This window comes from Schistocerca nitens, chromosome 3, assembly GCF_023898315.1.
Source record: "Schistocerca nitens isolate TAMUIC-IGC-003100 chromosome 3, iqSchNite1.1, whole genome shotgun sequence".
NCBI classification, from domain to species: Eukaryota; Metazoa; Arthropoda; class Insecta; order Orthoptera; family Acrididae; genus Schistocerca; species Schistocerca nitens.
The window spans coordinates 622,586,428-622,606,020 of NC_064616.1; the positions used below are offsets into that span (position 1 = coordinate 622,586,428).

The 19,593-nt window shown below is 37.6% G+C and overlaps 1 protein-coding gene across 1 annotated transcript in view; it reads right to left on the reverse strand.

Annotated features, from left to right (window-relative positions):
* LOC126248567 (protein vav) overlaps positions 1-19,593 on the reverse strand; it is a 181,567-nt gene that overhangs the window by 48,159 nt on the left and 113,815 nt on the right. The window contains exons 12-14 of the mRNA XM_049949664.1: positions 17,383-17,500; positions 5,709-5,896; positions 367-498 (exon numbers count right to left, since the gene is read on the reverse strand). Of these exons, the coding sequence (XP_049805621.1) occupies positions 367-498; positions 5,709-5,896; positions 17,383-17,500 (438 nt within the window). The remainder of the gene's footprint in view (positions 1-366; positions 499-5,708; positions 5,897-17,382; positions 17,501-19,593) is intronic.

The following is a 19,593-nucleotide window of genomic DNA, read 5'->3' on the forward strand; positions in this document are numbered from 1 at the left end:
GCTGGTTTTGGAAAGGAAGAAAGCACTGTATTAGAGGTGACACAACAGACATAGATATTGATGTCTGAGACATTAGTACCCACATATAACCTCCTTGTCATTGTTGAGAGTGGCTGGCACATTTTAAAGAGTGAAAATAATGTCTTTCCTATTAATTCCTTCCCACTGAAGCTTCTTTGTTTGTCAGTAAGATGCAGAAATGATTAGCAGTTCACACAAATTGGAAGCTCGGACGGAAGTATTACAGGCATGGAAAGGGACTACACAGAGACTCTTATGATACCTCTGACAACAAAGATATGAACGTCAGTTAAATCATTCTGCTGAAACAAAACCATGTCTGTTACCAGATGGCAATTCACTTACTTCAGACTCAATGCATATACAGTGTCATTTGTCCTTGATGACAGCTGTGGCCTGATACGCAACAAATATGTTCCATCCACTTCTTGCGCCAACAGTGCAGTTGCACGTTCTCGACCCATCTCACCAACAAACCTAGAGATGATAATTAAAATATTCACAAACCCATTGAAATTTAACATAATATGTAACAGGTTCACCAGTGATTAACATTCTCATGAGACTACACACAAACAATAAAATCATCATATGGTAATGTAATATGTTACATGTTATAAAGAGACTGGGCTGATAAAAAGCTGTTTGAATGTGAAAGATGCTCATAGTCAAGTTCACAGGTGTGCTAGTGCTGTTATTAATTGTGCAATGAGAGACATACATTCCCAAAGTAAGAAGAAAATCAGCCTCCATCTCTAAAAATTAGCTCTCAAGGAAAATGAAAATTTAATTTCATTCATCATATTAGATGATTCAGGAAAGCCTGCAATTGAGTCATTCATGATTTAAATAATGATAATTGCACCATTTACTTTTTTTTATGCTTAGCATGGTGCATTTTGAGAACTTATTCGACAATAAGCATAAAAAAAATAATTGCTGCAGTTTTCATTATTTAAATCGTGAAAATGATAACATTTTCATACCTGGCCATTATTAATAAAACAATAACTATCAAATGGACATCAAGTACAGACTCAATGTGTAGATGGTGCAATAACTGGAATGAACTTCATGCTAGTCGCAATATGCATAATTAAGGCGAACAATTACAATGCAGTATACCTCTCATTGTCTATCTGGCACACATCTTATAAATAACTTTTTGTCAAATTTTATAATGGAGACCTCAAATGATAAAACTACGTAACTGATGTGATAAGCACATCTTCTTATGACGAAAAGATAACTAGAAAAAGTGGATGAAAATAAAGCAACGCAGCAGTAAGTTCTTGCTGCAGAGCACATAACCTTCAGGTTGCCAGGCATACAAAGATAGAACTGTTCCCTTTGAAACTAGGTTTAAAAATAGGGTGCACTACACACCAATAATTGGTTAATACAAATTCTCTCTTTCCTGAGACACTGCCAAGCAGAGGTTTCTCTTTTCTTTTCAGTTATCAGTAAGTTTTCATCTCCATCCATTACTGTTGTAGGAAACAGAGGGCCTTGATCAGCAGAGCTCTTCTCACTCTTCTGTTATGATCTGCATTACTGGCACAAACATTCATTGCAATATGTTATGCTACAACGTTTAAGCACAAATGTTAATAGTGTGTGGATATCGGTGAGAGTATTCCATTTGTTTATTTGCAGCAAACCCTTGACAAGAAGAGACCTGGTAGAATTATGCCCTTACAATGTTAGCCACAGGTGGGAAATCATACTTGCATCCTAAAAACATCTGGCATAATAAGACTCAAAGTATGTATATTGAATTCCATGGAACATGTTCTTTGACTGAATACTGGCAGATCTCGTTCACAGTCACTCATAAGTTTTACAGCCATCTTCCATTAAACTATAGACAGAAAGTTATGAATTTTGATTAATAAGATTATAAGCTTTTTCCTTGAGAGCTTGAACATAGATTTCCGAACCACAATGAGTTTGAAACACAGTGTATTTACTATAATATTTAGAGGCAGACAGAGCATGCAGATTACATTTTTAAGTGTTCTGTTCACCAACATATGTGGCATTGGTGAGCAAGGTCCTTGACCAGAATGAGTTGTGAAAAAAAGGAATACTTATACCAACAACACACAAGAAAAAGAAGGTCAACAAACTACAACATGCTGCTATCTAATGATGTAAACAATTACTGTCAGCATTTGAAGTACCCATAAAACTATAAACTGTACTTACAAAATAATTAATTACACAACAAAAAAGGAAGTTAGCAATAACCTAGAATGTAGAGATAAATTACAAGTGCCTCACTAAGAGAAAATCTACATCATTAATCTAGCACTACTCTTGATTTGATTTCAGGGTTCACCTGTAAAAACAACTGGGTACCATCTCAAAGTACTTACTCATTCTGTATACAAGGAAAAAAAGTAAAGCAAGCAATTAAGTGTTTCCCAATACAAGAAAAATAAATGAGACAAGCAAAATGAACACTGTCGTTAAATGTAGTATTTTTTCTTCTGAGAAAGAGGGAAATAATTATATTCTTCCACAAAAAACATGATAATTTAATGCTCCTATCTCATGGTGTAATCACCAATAATATAATTTTTGACAAAACAGATCACACACGACTTCTCTTTATATTTAGTGCTTAACAAGAGTATCAAACTCTATCAGATATTGCACATTTTGTCCTGTTGGATAACTTTACAATGAGGGCACTTTTTTCCAAACTGTCTTGCATATATCAGGCAAACACTGGATTACACATGAAGCACAAGATCAGATTGAGTAATGATGAGAAGGAAATTAGCCATGTCATTTTCAAAGGAACCATGCTAGCCCTTGCCTGAAGCGGTGTACGGAAACCAAGGAAAACCTAAATGGTCATATGATAATCTGGACTGTCATTCATCCAAATTTGAGTCCAGTGTTTTACCACTGTGCCGCCTCGTTAAGTATCCTTTGCTAAGAGATTTTGCATAATTCAGCAAAATATTATGCCTCTTTTAATCTATAACACCATTTCTTGCTTGCTGATTAATTTTGCAAACACTGTCTTAAGGCTATCTCAGCAACAAAATAACTGACAAGCAAATCAGATTTTCTGTAATGAAAATATGGGATAACCAAGATTGTGTTGAGTTTAACTGTTATGGGATACAACAGGTTACTGGATATAAAACTGTAGAATATTTTATCTCAAAAGAATGAGCTCCCTCTAATGGAATGAACATTGGGTCTCAATATTTTAATTTTTGTATTTGGAGCATTACAGCTAAATACCACCCATTTACTTTGTTTTTAACTTCTCCAATAAATTTGTTGACTTACACTAGAATATGTTTAAAGACAAATTTAACAACATGTAAGCTCTGACTCGCATCAAGAACTATCGCATTTGATTATTCAGTGAAGCTACTAAAATTAATAATGAGAACAGTTTTAAAAACATGAAACCCACTTAAGAATTGATACAATGGAAAAACAACCAAAGTTGCAAATTTCAGTTTCATCTACTTGATGGCTAGTTTTGGGTTAAGATCCATTTTCAAATCATCCTACAGGACAGGACACCAAAATTACAATCATGTTCAATACAGCCGTTACCCAACTATTAAGTGCACGTAAAAAATACAGAATGTATCATTTCAAGGAACACATACCAGATGGTCAAAATGGTATTTCGCAAAATATAAGAACCATGTGAAGATAACAAACACATAAGTATAACAATGTGCAAATGAGCAGTTACAGAGCATACAGCAGTATACTCGTCCCTCTGCTGTAAGGAAACCCTGGGAAGGGGGCGCCCTATCAGGATATAGGAAATAACTGTTTTATTTATTACAATATTCTCCAACCATCAAAAATATAATGATTAATACAATAACAGTACAAGTCTGCAACAAAATTAATACTTCCAAAATTTTTACCAAAAACAGTTCAATTGCTGAAACATTGAAGATTATAAGCATTGATTTCAGTACGCACTATTGTCTGTGGTGCCTATTGGTTGCTACTGGTTGGATATTAAGATTTCTGTGATTGCTGTACCTTTACGCTGCATATGTTGTATGATGTGTATGGCAGATTATGAAGCTTGTTTTACAAGTTAATTATGTGGTCTTCCCAATAAATTACTTTAAAAATGGTTTAGGTTCTTTTTTTGTTAGTATATACTATCTACAGGATTACTCTTCAGCAAAATATATGTATGATTTCTCTTGTGAATCCATTAGTCTATGGTAGCTCTTATTTACTTGATTATAAAAATGACAAATAGTTATTTTTGGTCTAATTTTAATAATTTCATTTTACATTCTTGCCAAGTTTTCCCACTTGACCCCTCTTTGTGCTCCTTCATCTTTATGCTTCCATCCCCATCTCCCCCCCCCCCCCCCCCCCCCGCCCCCCACACGTTTCCCAGTCCTCCATTCTCTGCCCATCTCTCTCTCTCCTCCCCATCCCCCTCCCTCTACCTCTTCCAACCCTACCCCACCCTCACATACCCACAAGTGTGGTTATGCACTGACTGGCACAGGATGGTCAATACCATTCAGCTACAACCTTTCATGTAAACTGCGTGCCTGGGTACCTTCCTTGCTGTCTGTTTAAATGAATACATGTGATTTTAGGGCCATTAGAGGCCCTAATTTTTGGTGCTTTGTGAAATAAAATCTGTATGCTCTGTAACTGCTCATTTGCACTTTGTTATACTTACATGTCTGTTATCTTGGCATGGTCCTTATATTTTGTGGGAAGTACCACTTTGACTATCTGTTACATATTTCTTGAAACGATATGTTCTGTATTTTTTTTACGTGTGCTTAATAATTTGCTATTAGCTGTATTGGACATGACTGTAATTTTGGTGTTCTGTCCTGTAGGATGATTTGAAAATGGGTCCCAACCCAAAACTTGTCATCAAGTAAATAAAAGTTAAATTTGCAACTTTGGGTGTTTTCTGTTGTACTGGTTAACAAAAGCTGCTGTTCTGCAATTAGTTCAGCATAGTGGAAGTTCATACTAAAGAATCAATTGTGTATTGGTGTCACAATTACAGTGACGTCTCTATAACAAAAACCAACAGAGGATAGCAATCCACTTGTGTTTAGGTACAATTTTCATGTGTGACAATTTCAGTTTGCTGACAGAATCTGGCACAAACAGCATTCCACTGCCCTCTTACAGTCATGGCCACTCACACCAACAAAATATTATGGAACTTAAGCAAAATTCTTTGGCATAAAAAGCAGAAGAAAGGCGACTCTATGAGTAACATGTCATTCAGTGGCCTCAAAAGGATGAATAACAAATCTTATCAGTAATTATCCTGGCATGCTGCTTGTTATGAAAATTGTGAGTAGTGACTGTACCAAGCGAATTAGTTTAATTTACTGTCGGGTTCATTTCAAAGGTCAGCACTATTGAATGTATGTTCGATTCAGTGGCACACTGGTCACAATAACCATCACAGGCAACATGTTTACAAGATTTCTGTGCACTGCACTGTTAGTGAAGTGACAAAGGTCAACAAAATGAAAAAAGAATATTCTATAATATTTTAGGCATAGTGATGGTAAAATATGGACCAAACATACAGGACTATGTCAAAGTTCAATTTCTGCTCTCATACTCTCAAACTGGAACTGATTATGTTTGACATTGTTTAACATATCCATATTGAAATGCAGCTGTGGTGAGCGTACCAGAGGTATTCCTCCAGCTTTCTGTGGTCATTCCAACACACAGTTTCTCCATTAGGAAGAGGCGGGATAGTCCTTGAGACAGGTGGTCTCGGAGGAAAGTCAGGTGGTTGGCTCCTCACACCACATCGACCAGAGAATGGTATGCATGATTTGTGAATTGCTATTTGACATTTCTCGCATCTGTAACCCTGTAAATTTGATTTAGAAACACCTGTTGATGTTTTGACAGTACAATAAGAAATACAACTGCTTGTCCACAGAACATTAACAGATGTATGTAGAGGAAAAAATAAATGTACCGAAAGGCACGTAATGCACAACAAACCATAACTTAAACTCAGGTACACATATAAAAATAGCTTTGTTATTCACTATTTTTCTTTATAATGTATTAAACACTGTGGTAAAGTAATAGTCATCTTTAAAGCACTCTATATGGCACATTACTGTGAAATGAGTAAATCTTGCATTCAAGTATGATGATAAGTTTGAAAATAATATTAAACGGCTGAGTATACTGGTAAAAAGTTTACTGCACATCAATGACATCTGCACGAATTTAAAAATGTAACCAAATTATTTAAATTGAGTGTTATGCTTTGGTAATGAATTGTGGATATTGCAGCAGATGGAGTACTTAGATAACATGGAAAATGGCAATGTGAAACTGTTTTTAAGTTTATTGTGCTGAGTAAATTCCTGAAATACCTGAGTCAGTTTTATTGTTGTTGAAAATGTTAATCTAGATTAACACACCGATGAACAGGCCTTCACATATTTAGAAGTACACAGTACTTTCATTGTGAGTGACAGAAGTAATGTGCCTAATGACATTAAACAGACAGGGCAAGAAAACTGGTGGGTACCCTAAATAACACTAGAAAAAGTGAACATATTGCAGATGAAATAACAGTATTACACATTAGTTAATGAATACGTTTTAGTAGTACCATGTTAACTTTTTTCAGAAAAGTTCTTACAAAAAAAATAAAGCATTGCTAGAATGTTTATTTCCTGTTTTAGTAATAACTGAGGATAAATATATATCATAAGAAATTACGGAATGAATCATAACATCACAGAAGGAAATAAACATTTGTACAGGTACTTGTAACCTGACTCACAATGTGATTACTCAGTGGTATGGAAGTTGGGAAAAATACATGGATTAAAAAAAACTCACAATTTGCAATAAATGCAAATACTGATGCCAATTCTGCTTTAAAAAACACGTTGAATTTCCTAATACATGCTATTTCGTAGTGAATTGTATCCAGATGAACAATTTTATTGGAGATCATCTGGAATATCTTATTTTCTGCAGACAAATACCCAAAATGTACTCAGTTTTTGGTAAATGGTACTGCAAATAATCTAGTGAAGCCAATTTATAAAGACATGTGCATAAAAACGTGTGTGCAAAATAAAAAGTGCGCAGGCACAATGACATATCAGTGTGCTCAATGCTCTCATGTCATGTCAGTTTTGGGTGGTGGAATGGTCTGTATAAGACACACTAAATAATGCAACACAGGACTCAACTGTACGACCTAGCATCCTAGAACAAAGAGATGCACATGTTTGTTTGTTAGCTAATGCTTCACAATATGGTATAATATGGACACTTCAACAAGGCAGTTTTAGGTTGCTGGTGTTTTGAACTGTGGTTGCAGCATGTACTGGTAGAGGTTGGGCCTAAAGCACCTCATTTACAGCACTGCCAATAGCAGCAAGCAACTGTGCGATAGTTGTTACTGAATGCACTGCATTGCACGCTGCTCAATGTTTTCTTTTCGTACTTAGAAATGAGCGAAGAAACTAATCCTAGACCATCATGGAGCTTGATTACGACCAGTGAAACACCAAATAGGATAGGTGATCCCTATGAGCGTGTCGCAAGTTCTGCTTTAGCAGCGACACAGAATATGGTTGCAGATTGGCTGCCCTGAGAGAAAATTTGTTTCCCTGCACTACTCCCATCCCTTCTGGTGGCCAAAATTCTAGTTTGTTGATGCTCATGGTAAACTGCCACTTTATGGTGCCCACATTCTGCACTATAATGTGACCAAAAACAAAACATGTTAACGTATTTAGACCATGCAGAAGGTCTTCCCCCAACATGTGAATAGGGTTCTTTTGGTTCTGTTTCTATGTTCAGTAATGCTAAGTACCTTGTCAGTTACATCTGAAGTGTTGTTAAAAGCTTAAATAGGGTCAACAGAAGAAAGCAAGCACAGACCATTTCGGAAAAAAACCACTGAACTCTTTGCAAAAGCAAACATCTAGTCAAAAAGCTGCCACATCAAAGCATTATGGCTTTGTCTTCAGGTATGTGGCATTACAACATTTTAAATTTGCAGAAGCTCATTTGTACTTTCCGTAGTGATGATGTTAGGACACAATACCAGACAGGTTACCAACCGTAAGCAAAAAGGTACGAATGAATATGTGTGTGTGTGTGTGTGTGTGTGTGTTTTAACTGAAACTACTGAAGGTAGGGTGGGTGGGTGGGGGGGGGGGGGGGGGAGGAGAAAATCGTTGTTTAAAATGGTAAAATGGGCAACAAGCCAAGGATACTGAATAAAGGAAGCCGTCAGCCAGCGTGAATGCATGGTGACACCAGTCCAGGATCATACCATATATGACACATGGTGTCTGTAAATAACAGCCAAAAAGTCATATCAAATAACTGCATATCTACACTAATATTACTCAGCCAACTGTAAGTGGATAGCAAAGAGTACAACACACCGTTTTTTTTATTGTATTCTCGCACAATTTACAAATGTATCATGAAGAAATGGGAGATCTGCTATCCACTCCTGTGCATGCCCTCAGTCTTTTAATCTTATGATTCTTACATTACTATAGGAAGCATTGTGTTCTCTGACTCCTCATGTAAGTCAGGTACACAAGATTTAGACATTTCACATAATTTCTGCTATAAGAGTCTGTCAAACATATTTACAACACCTTTGTATTGATTAAAGATGTCAATAACAAACTGCATGGCTCCTTTCTGAAATTTCCAAACACTTCAATGATTCTGACCTATTATGACATACTCAGTCGATTCTGGAGCGTGAGCCACTAGAGAATTTTGTGCACGTTACCTACTATCAACACACTAAACTTTACAAAAATTGTCACATTGAATCACAATTTGCCCTTTGTCTTCCGTGCACCTTGATTTATGCAACAGCTTCAGCTTATGCCATTCTGGATAGTCATTCCAAGGTATTTCATGGGCATGAAAAACTGCTGGTTTTTTGTTGGTATGATAGCCAAGGGATTTTTAAACCACTTATGGACATTATACAGGGTGAAGCAAAATTTGCACACTCAGGTTTTCCAGTGCAACTCTTCATATGCCAGCGATAAAAAATATGTCTCTCACAAAATTTCATCCAGTGAGTATATCCGGCAAAAAAAGGACGTTAAAGAGTGGCAATCTGGCAACACTGTAACGACATGTATTGTAACTACATCTATCAGCACATATTAGTCATGTTGTACAGTTGGTGCAGTGGATAGAGTTTCAGGTTAGCATGCGGCAGGTCAAGGGTTTGATCCTGGGTTGGGGCGCATTTTTTTTATTTGCTAATTTCATTCTGACATTTCATACAGTAATAGACACCATTTCTTAGGTCACATGTATCCTAAATTTACAACATTTTGTAATGCTGAACATAACAAATATGTGGTTAGGCAAATAAGAAACAGACAGTTGAAACAAATGACCTGACATAGGACACAACAATTACAAAAACAATATCAATTTCGAGATGCTAAAGATGATGGCACAGTACAATAACACAAACTACTTGTCATTTATACTACATGTAATATGAGCACTTACATGTCACACATTAGCAATCAGTGACAATAATAATGTCCATATAAATGACCGCATGACCTTCACAACAGAATACGTTGCCCTCAGAACAACAGATGCACAAAGCGACCTCCCTGCACGTCCAAACATTGCGCAACCCACCGGATCATACAGCTCTGGACCCTTCGCAGAAAAGTTGTGTCGACAGTAACAAGAGCAGCTTGAACACGCACTACCAATTCTTCCACATTCATCAGCAGAGTAGAGTACACACGCTCCTTCACGTGTCCCCACAGGAAGAAATCCAGGGGATTTAGGTCAGGTGAATGTAGTAGCCATACAACTGGACCTCCACATCCAAACCATTTCCCTGGGGATGTTGTGACCAGATACCGTTGCACATTAATTCCGGAATGTGGAAGTGCACCATCATGTTGGAACCATATCCTCTGCCGAACATGTAGCGGAACATCTTCCAGCGCATCAGGCAGATACCTTCGTGCAGTCTTACCACTTAGGCAACATGTAGGGGCCCAAATACCTGTTGCCCAATATTCCAAACCAGATGTTGATACCAAAGTGAACTCGATATCCATGGTTACGAATGATGTGCGGGTTAAATTCACACCAATGGCGGGCATTGTGCATATTGAAGACACCCTCACGAGTGAATGCTGTTTCATCAAACCATATTATGATGTTCATGAAGTCATCATTGGCTTCCTGTAATTGTTGGAACCATTCACAAAATTGCATCCGCTGATGGCGATCTGCAAGATGCAGATGTTGCGTGGAAGTATAATGATAGGGGTGCAGCCCACGCTCGTGCAGCAAGTTAGCGACTGTGAGTTGCGAGACATGCAGCTGCCTTGCTATGTTACGTGTACTTCCCTGAAGTTCTTGGTGTATGACCTCCAGAATAGCTTCCTGAGTAGCTGGAGTATGGCGAGTCTGTGGACGACCTATGTCACGCGATGGTGGAAGGAGAGAACCTGACTCCCGAAGGCGCAGCTGCAGATGACAAAACACATTTTTACCTGGATGTCATCGATAAGGATATGTAGCAGCATATTCACAAGTGGCAACACCAGCCAGGTTATCAGATGCACCAAGGACCAGAAGCATATCCACATATTCATCGTTTGTGTATGCCGTATGTCTGCCACAATGAGAAAATTCAATACCCGTGCACATGTACATTGGAGTCTGTCACGGGCGCATTACCTCACCCACAACTAGTCACTATCTGGTGGACAGCGCATACAGTATAAACATGCCATCAGTCCTGTATGCTGTTCCACCTAGCATGCATTGCCCCTCTGACAGATAGTGTTCTGCATGATTCATCCCGACACTGCTAATTGTGAAATGTTCAGTTTCAAATTACACTGTTTTCCTAACAGTAATAGATGTGATGTTTCCACAATCCCTTTGATAGAATAATAATAATAAATAATAACGCATTGAGGTACATACTAAACAGCATGCAGTTACCAGATTCAATGTTGAAAGGCATAATTAGTGGTACCACAGTGATAATGCATACAAATAGTAACCGAGTTTGGACATTATTCACAAAGCCCATTGCTAGTCCTACTGGTAACGTAAGGCTCTAACAAAATGTAATGGATGTGAATGAGGCAAGAATAATAGTTAATACTAATCTATAGGACCACTAAAGAAAGGTACAAAGAAAACACGTTTCGCATTTAGTAGATGAAGTGGTGCAAATAAATTCACGTCCACGATGTGGAAAGGGCTTCTTTCAAAGATGACCAATCTCCCATTTCTACGATTGCAGAGTGTTAGTGCAACTGTTTTTAGAGGACCCGCTGCAATCGCTGTTGATTATTATGATGTCAGATACCGTACCACCTGAACTACATTTACCAAATAAAAAACATATGCTTCAATCCAGAATCGAATCATCGACCTCCTGCATGCTAACCCAAAAGTCTATCCACTGCACCAACTGTACAGCACAACTAGTATGTGCTGACAGAGCCGGCCGTGGTGGCCGTGCGGTTCTAGGCGCTTCAGTCTGGAACCACGTGACCGCTTTGGTCGCAGGTTCGAATTCTGCCTCGGGCATGGATGTGTGTGATGTCCTTAGGTTAGTTAGGTTTAAGTAGTTCTAAGTTCTAGGGGACTGATGACCTCAGATGTTAAGTCCCATAGTGCTCAGAGCCATTTTGCTAACAGAGGTAGTTACCATACATGTGGTTACAGTGTTGCCAGATTGCCACTCTTTAATGTCGTTTTTCTGCCGGATGTACTCGCCGGACGAAATTTTGTGAGAGACATTTTTTTATCGATGGCATGTGAAGAGCCTCGCTGTGAAGGCCAAGTGCACGAATTTCGCTTCACCCTGTATATTAATGAATATGTTCATAATAGTCAGCTCATAGTCTGCCCAGTGGGGTGCTGATTTAAAAGCAACGGGCTACATTCTGGCACTGGTTTTCACCTTCCTTCTCTCTCTCTCTCTCTCTCTCTCTCTCTTACTTTTTTACTGAGCTGGTGTTTATTCTCTTCACAACCTTCTACATTTTAACAACAATTTTCTAAGAATAGTACCACTTGAGAAACAACAACATGAGGTTGTTACAGAAATTACATGGCCAGGACAACTAATTTATATACAGTACAAATAGCAGTAGTTCCATCATACCTAACATGGTTGATTTTGCATGCTGTTCCAAGTCCTGTATATATTAATACTTAGTATGCAAAATCCTGCCTCAACATGTGAATTTATGGAATAAATTCTATTTTGTAGTGAAATATATCTGATATCGTAGTTTATATGTAAAAACAAAGATGATGTGACTTACCGAATGAAAGCACTGGCAGGTCGATAGACACACAAACAAACACAAACACACACACAAAATTCAAGCTTTCGCAACAAACTGTTGCCTCATCAGGAAAGAGGGGAAGGAGAGGGAAAGACGAAAGGATGTGGGTTTTAAGGGAGAGGGTAAGGAGTCATTCCAATCCCGGGAGCGGAAAGACTTACCTTAGGGGGAAAAAAGGACAGGTATACACTCGCACACACACACATATCCATCCACACATATACAGACACAAGCAGTCTGCTTGCGTCTGTATATGTGTGGATGGATATGTGTGTGTGTGCGCGAGTGTATACCTGTCCTTTTTTCCCCCTAAGGTAAGTCTTTCCGCTCCCGGGATTGGAATGACTCCTTACCCTCTCCCTTAAAACCCACATCCTTTTGTCTTTCCCTCTCCTTCCCCTCTTTCCTGATGAGGCAACAGTTTGTTGCGAAAGCTTGAATTTTGTGTGTGTGTTTGTGTTTGTTTGTGTGTCTATCGACCTGCCAGCGCTTTCGTTCGGTAAGTCACATCATCTTTGTTTTTACATATATTTTTCCCACGTGGAATGTTTCCCTCTATTATATTGATATCGTAGTTTATCAGAGGTAGTTCAAAACAGTTTTATTTTCTACTTATAAATAGTGAAAAAGTTACTAATTTTTAGTTACTGGTATTGGGCACCATCTGGTGAAGTCCTATTTGGAAAAAGAATGTGCGTTAAAAAAAATAATTTAAAAAATTAAAAATTTAAATTAGGGCTATACCTACACATGAACGCAATGCCTATCAGTGCACTTGTCAAATACAATCTGGTGTCACGTCTAGAGGGCGGTCATATGGTCTCTTTTTTTAAGGTTCACAGCAGGTATGGCAACATACTGTCATGGGACCTAGCATCTTAGAACAAAGAAACGATTATGTTTGTCTGCTATCCACTATTAGTATTCTGTGAAGTTTTTGACATGTCAATGCAGCAGCTTTAAAAAAAAATGGTTCAAATGGCTCTGAGCACTATGGGACTTAACATCTATGGCCATCAGTCCTCTAGAACTTAGAACTACTTAAACCTAACTAACCTAAGGACATCACACAACACCCAGTCATCACGAGGCAGAGAAAATCCCTGACCCCGCCGAAAATCGAACCCGGGCCTGGGAAGCGAGAACGCTACCGCACGACCACGAGCTGCGGACAGCAGCTTTAGGTATGGTGTGTTTTGTACTATGGTTGTGTAAGATATTGGTAGAGGTTGAGCCTGAATTACCTTGTTTACGAAGATGCCAACCTCAGCAAGCAACTGAGTGGTAGCCATTATCAAATGATTTGTGCACTCAATCTTGTTTTTCATTGTGCTATTTTCTTTTCTTATTTTGAAATGTGTGAACAAACTGGTCCTGGTCTGTCATGGGGTCAGCGTATGACTCATACAATACCAGAGTGGATTGGTAATCCCTATGACCATGTATCAGTTCTGTTTTTGCAGAAACACAAGAGGTACAGGCTGGCTGACATGTGAGGAGGCATTAGGACTTGTTCCCCTGCACCACTCCTCTCCTCTAGGCACGTTCATTTACTGTCACAACCACCTGATATGTTGTAAAGTCCGGATTATAACGACCATGCTGAGAGTTTTTCTGTAAAGTGTGAATAGTTCTTTAAAGTTTTATTTCTACTTCTACTTGTCAAGTAGGGGGCACACTGTCCACAAGAGGACTCTAAAATATGCTAATCAAGGCTTATATGCTGCAGCTTTGAAATCAGTGTTCTGCAGATTTTGTAATTCCTGAACTAGGTGGGAATAGAAATATAAGACAGAGAAGCACACAGCAAGAAAATGCTGCCTCTTCTCAACAGAAACAATAATTTGCTAAAAATCTAACTGGAACCAAAAGAAGAAAACAAGGAAGGACTGTTTCAGTGGGGGAAAAAAACTGTTAAAAGTTCTTGCAGACACAACTATTCCCCTCAAAAAATGATAGAGAATAAAAATGATTTGCTCCCTTTTATTATTATTATTATTATTGTTATTTTATCGCCAATCACATTTTTTCCTATCAATTTTGTCCTCAGGAATATACCATCGCAAACTTTTAAATTTATACTTCCAATCATTTACCAACAAAGATGCTTATTTCACCAAAAATATATGCTAATTTCACCAGAAATGTATGCTAATTTTACCAAAAATATGTGCTACATTTTCAGGTCCCTATATAATTATGTACAGGGTTCTACCTGCCGGACTATAAGAAGCACTTTTTTCTTCAAAAAAATTGCCTCCAAAATTCAGGAGTGTATACACGAAATTAAGACAAAAATGTCCAGTGTTTGATTTAAAATTCCGGCCAATCTTATAAAAGGCCATATATGCTGGGGGAACATATCTCTATCTGGCAACAATGGATTCAACTGGCAGCAGCAGGGCACCAGTGCGTCGACCGTGAGTTGCACTGATTCACAAGCTTGCTAACACTTTCTCCTTCCACCCCACCATCACCAACCCAGAACACTGTCTCTCCTTGACGTGCCACTGAAAATTATGATGCCAGTGTACTTAAGTTAAAAGTGATTTGTGGGGCCAAAATCAGAAGATGATATATTGAAAACAATGCCAAAACCTCCCAAATTGTGCCAGATGTTGTTGTTCATGTACATGACAAGTGCTGGATGGACAAGGCTGGTGTGAAATTATGGATTAACAGAGAGTGGGAGAGAAGGAAAGGTGCTTTATAGAGAAGAGTTCTCTTCTTGGGCTAGATCAGTTTAGTAGTAATTTGAAAAATTCTGTGAAAGAGAAATTGAGACAAGGAAATACAGAGCTTGCTGTTATTCTGCGAGGAGTAACTTTACAATTGCAACCTCTTCATGTCTTGATAAATAAACCATTTAAAGTGTATGTGAGAGATGAATGGAACAAATGGATGGCAAATGGAGCCCAACATGAATTCATACTGAAGGGAGCTTTAAAACCACCTACAATCAAACAAGTATGTCAGCGGATAAAACTGTTGTGGTCTAGAGTGATAGAAGAAATTATTGTGAAATCTTTCAAGAAGTGCAGCATAAGTACCGTCCTTGATGGCAGTGAAGACGGCAACAATGATGATGGGGAGGAAGAGGAAGAAGAAAAAGGTTCAGATGGCGACTTTCTGGGATTTTAAGGGTCAATTTGGTTTTATAAACCAAGAAGTTTTTTTTTAGTCTGGCTTTGCAGCCTCATAATAATAATAAAATGTTTTTTTTAAAAAAATTGCTTAAAAATTAAGGTGCATCTTATAGTCCATAAAACACAGCAGCAGCCATTAACCTTATGCTCAATCAAATATCATGGAAGAAATTTAATAAGAACATGATTTGTTCATTACATCTCATCTGGCTTGATCAGGAATATGACTGGGAAATCTTTTGTTCTGCAAGCATGTTTCCAAGGAGATCAACACAACTGACAATACTGAGAGGCTATTTGATTGACTAGTTGGTCTCACCAAGTGAAATGTCACATTGTTTACAGGATATGAAATTATTCAGAAACGTAATAATATTATGTGAAAAATGCTCCAGCTCAAGAAGTTTAAGTTTGAAAAAATGCTGTTACGTGTAAAATCCAATACAGTGTCTTAAAACTAGAGAAATATACTCCACTAAATAAAAATGCACAGTAATATTTAATTTCAATGCCAATGACAAGTGAACGGTACCATCCACATCATTACAATTCGTTGAAGGAAAGTGTAGAACAGTACAAGAAGATTTTTGCATATACCAAATACTGAAGGAGTACACTGGGACACTGGAATTCATTACCAAATGAAATGTTCTATAAAGCATATAATTTTGTTCTAAATACTGTATTAACTTGTCACATTCTTATTAAATGCAACTACTCAATATGCAGAAATACTGGTAATAGAGTTTTAAATAATGACAAGTATCCACGGAATTTATGAGCAATCTAAACTGACCAGAAACCTGGGGGAAAAAAGGAGTTGTGTTTATCCCATGAGAAATTGCTAAATCTCATAAACTAGTTCTACAACAGAAAGAAAATATTGTGCACTTACCCCCATACCATCCATTTACACATAATGAAAATGAAATAATAGAAGGAATAGTATGAATGTTAAGAGAGACTGGTTCAGTATGTAGTGGACTGGTAAATTTTTGTCAGTTTTTCAATATCTATGCTATTCTTTTCTTACACCTTTCAACATTAGTCTTTTTCTTAAATTTGGAGCACCATTAAATAAAATACATCAGTACACAAACAGGAACAATTCACCAGCTATTTAGTTATTGCAGCAATACATACATTATTTTGCTGTCTCAGCTGTGTGTTTTGTAATGACAAATAGAAACATAAAGGCTTGTGCCACACATTACACACATCACCATATAATCAGCAGTAAATTTTAGGCAGTTTGTGACATCCAAACTATTGCATCAAACAAGTTTTATGGGGAGGTAAAATAACCTAATCAATGCATAATTGACACTTTTGTACACAAATCTTAGATAGGCAAGATACTTCTTCACAATGGTGCAGTTGCGCTTTCCTCTTATGCAGTGGGGTGGAGTTGGGATACAACCTACAGCCAAAAGAGTAAAATGAATTTATTATGTAATTAACTTTTGAATCCAAGGTGGAGGAACATATCATGCAGTACATTAAACAAGATGACTTACTTCTATGATAGCTGGCCACACAGCATGAGAAAAGAATGTAATTATTCTCACAGTGTGTACCATAAGATTTGGAAACAAACATATTTAGCAGCTAATAATAAAAAAGGTTTTAATGCAGTATACATTGGTTTATCATACATAAAATACAGCATGCAGAAAGGCTTTTGAGAGTTTATGAGAATTTATTTGCCTTACATCTTACTGAGTCTACTTATATTTAAGAGGAACTAATTAGGTAAAAGAAATTTAGTTTTTTCAAGAATTGCGGGGAAAGTCAAGCTTTATTACAACACCATGAAAATCAATTCTTCTACTTACCTGAAAAATCATTCCTTTCAAAAATTTACTACAATGATTGCACGATGATGGTCGATCAAATGAGTGCATTAGAAATTTATGGTCTGTGCTTTTGCAAACGCTTGGTTCAATATTATCCCTGAAACAAGCCAGATGCAAAGAACTGCTGTGAAGATAAGGAATATGGTGGATCATCATATTTTCAATAAAAAGTACAGAAAAAAACCAATGAAAATAATATCTGTCATGGCCTGTTACTTGTAGCAATTTTCTGTTTAAACAAAACTTGGTCAGAAGGTTATATTAACAACTGTCTGCCCATATGCTACTGGATAACACAAATTTTGTTTTTCCAGACATGAGCACCTTAATTTATTGAGGTATCTTTAGTGGCCTGAAACACACTTAAATTCTGGTTTAAATAGAGCTTTTACTTAAATGATTGTTTTAAAGATGTTATATTGAGAGGATTTCCTTCCCAATACTCTCAAGCTGATTTGGGTGTTAGTTTTGACAAGTGGTCCACTAATTTCAGTCAGGATATGAATACAGTAAAAGAATTTGAAACATTTATCTGGAACCTATAAAAAGCCGGTGAACAATGAATCACACTCAGAGTCCCACATGCAGTCCACATGATTACACCACCATTAACAATGTTTGAAACACACAATAATCCACCATCAAAACAAACAATACTCGCTGAAGTATGCAGGCAATGTAGTAACTAAGGACAAGTGACACAGAACAACCCTCAGTTAAGAAAGATATGATTTGGCATGCAACAGGTTATTAGCTGGGCCCCATGGGAGTATCTGTTGGGAAGGCGTGGCCTTATGTGCACTACTGATATCTATTACCTTTGTAGTTTGTCTGAAGAAGATTTCAGATTTTAAACCAAGAGCACTGTTTCCGCTGTACTTGCAAGCACAGATGTGTCAACTGTACTTGCAGTCCGCCTTGGTACCTGCGTAGACAGCACGATGGAATGTAATGCCGAGGGGCCCAGGTTAGATTCCTGGCTGGGTCGGAGATTGTTTCCGCTCAAGGGCTGGGTGTTGTGTTGTCCTAATCATCATCATCTCATTCTCATTGACACGCAAGTAGCCGAAGTGGCGTCAACTCAAAAGACTTGCACCAGGCGAACGATCTACCCGACGGGAGGCCCTAGCCACACGATATTTCATTTCAACTGTACTTGTAAGCACAGATGTTGCAGCTAGCACTACATCCCTGGGAAGTGTCCACACACAGACCTTCTTTGCTGGTATCCTAGCAACTGAATCTGATGACATTAATGATAGTTGTTGTATTGCCACCCATCCATCCACACATCCACCCACCACCCATTCATTCACACATTGTGCTTCAGGGGACACATTAAAATGGAGAATCTTCGGAGATATGGAACACATCAAGATATACATAAAGAAAAGGAAGCAACTCTTAGAAACTTATTATGTGCACTGTACTAACAATAAATGTAATGTAGTAAATTAACAGAAAAGCCACAACTTTGGGAGAAAAAAAGAGCTTACTATTTCCTGAGTTGAGTTAAATAGCTGATGTTGATCTCCTAATGATAGGTTAATATTTACTTATATAAAATAGCTACCTCTGTATGCAACAATTGAGGTTTATTTACAATACTTACTAGTTATTCAATCTATACAAGGAGAAATCAGTAAAGATAACCAAGGAGAAATCTGGAGTTTGAATTAAAGTTAAGGGAGAAGATATAAAAACCTATCATTTTCCAGTAATTGTAACTCTGGCAGGGATGGGAAAAGATCTGGAAGATATCTGAATTTAATAGATAGTTTCCTGAAAACAAGTTATGAGATGAATATCAACAACTGTAAAACAAAGGTGAAGTAGTGTTGTTGAATTAAATCAGATGATGCTGACGGAATTAGATAAGGTAAAGGTTGCTGTTTGGACAGTAAAATAATTTATTATGTCAGGTGCAAAGAGGATGTAAAATGCACAATGACAACAGTAAGGAAAGCTTTTCTGAAAGAGAAAAGTAGGTTAACATTACTTAAGTGTCAGGAAGTCTTTTCTGAAAGTACTTGTCTGGAGTGTAGACTTATTTGGATGTGAAAAAAGGATGATATATATAACACAGGCAGGAAAAGTACTGAAACTTTTAAAATGTGGGGCTTCAGAAGAACAGTGAATATAAGATGGGTAAACAGGATAAACACTGAGGAGGTACTGAATCAAGTCAGC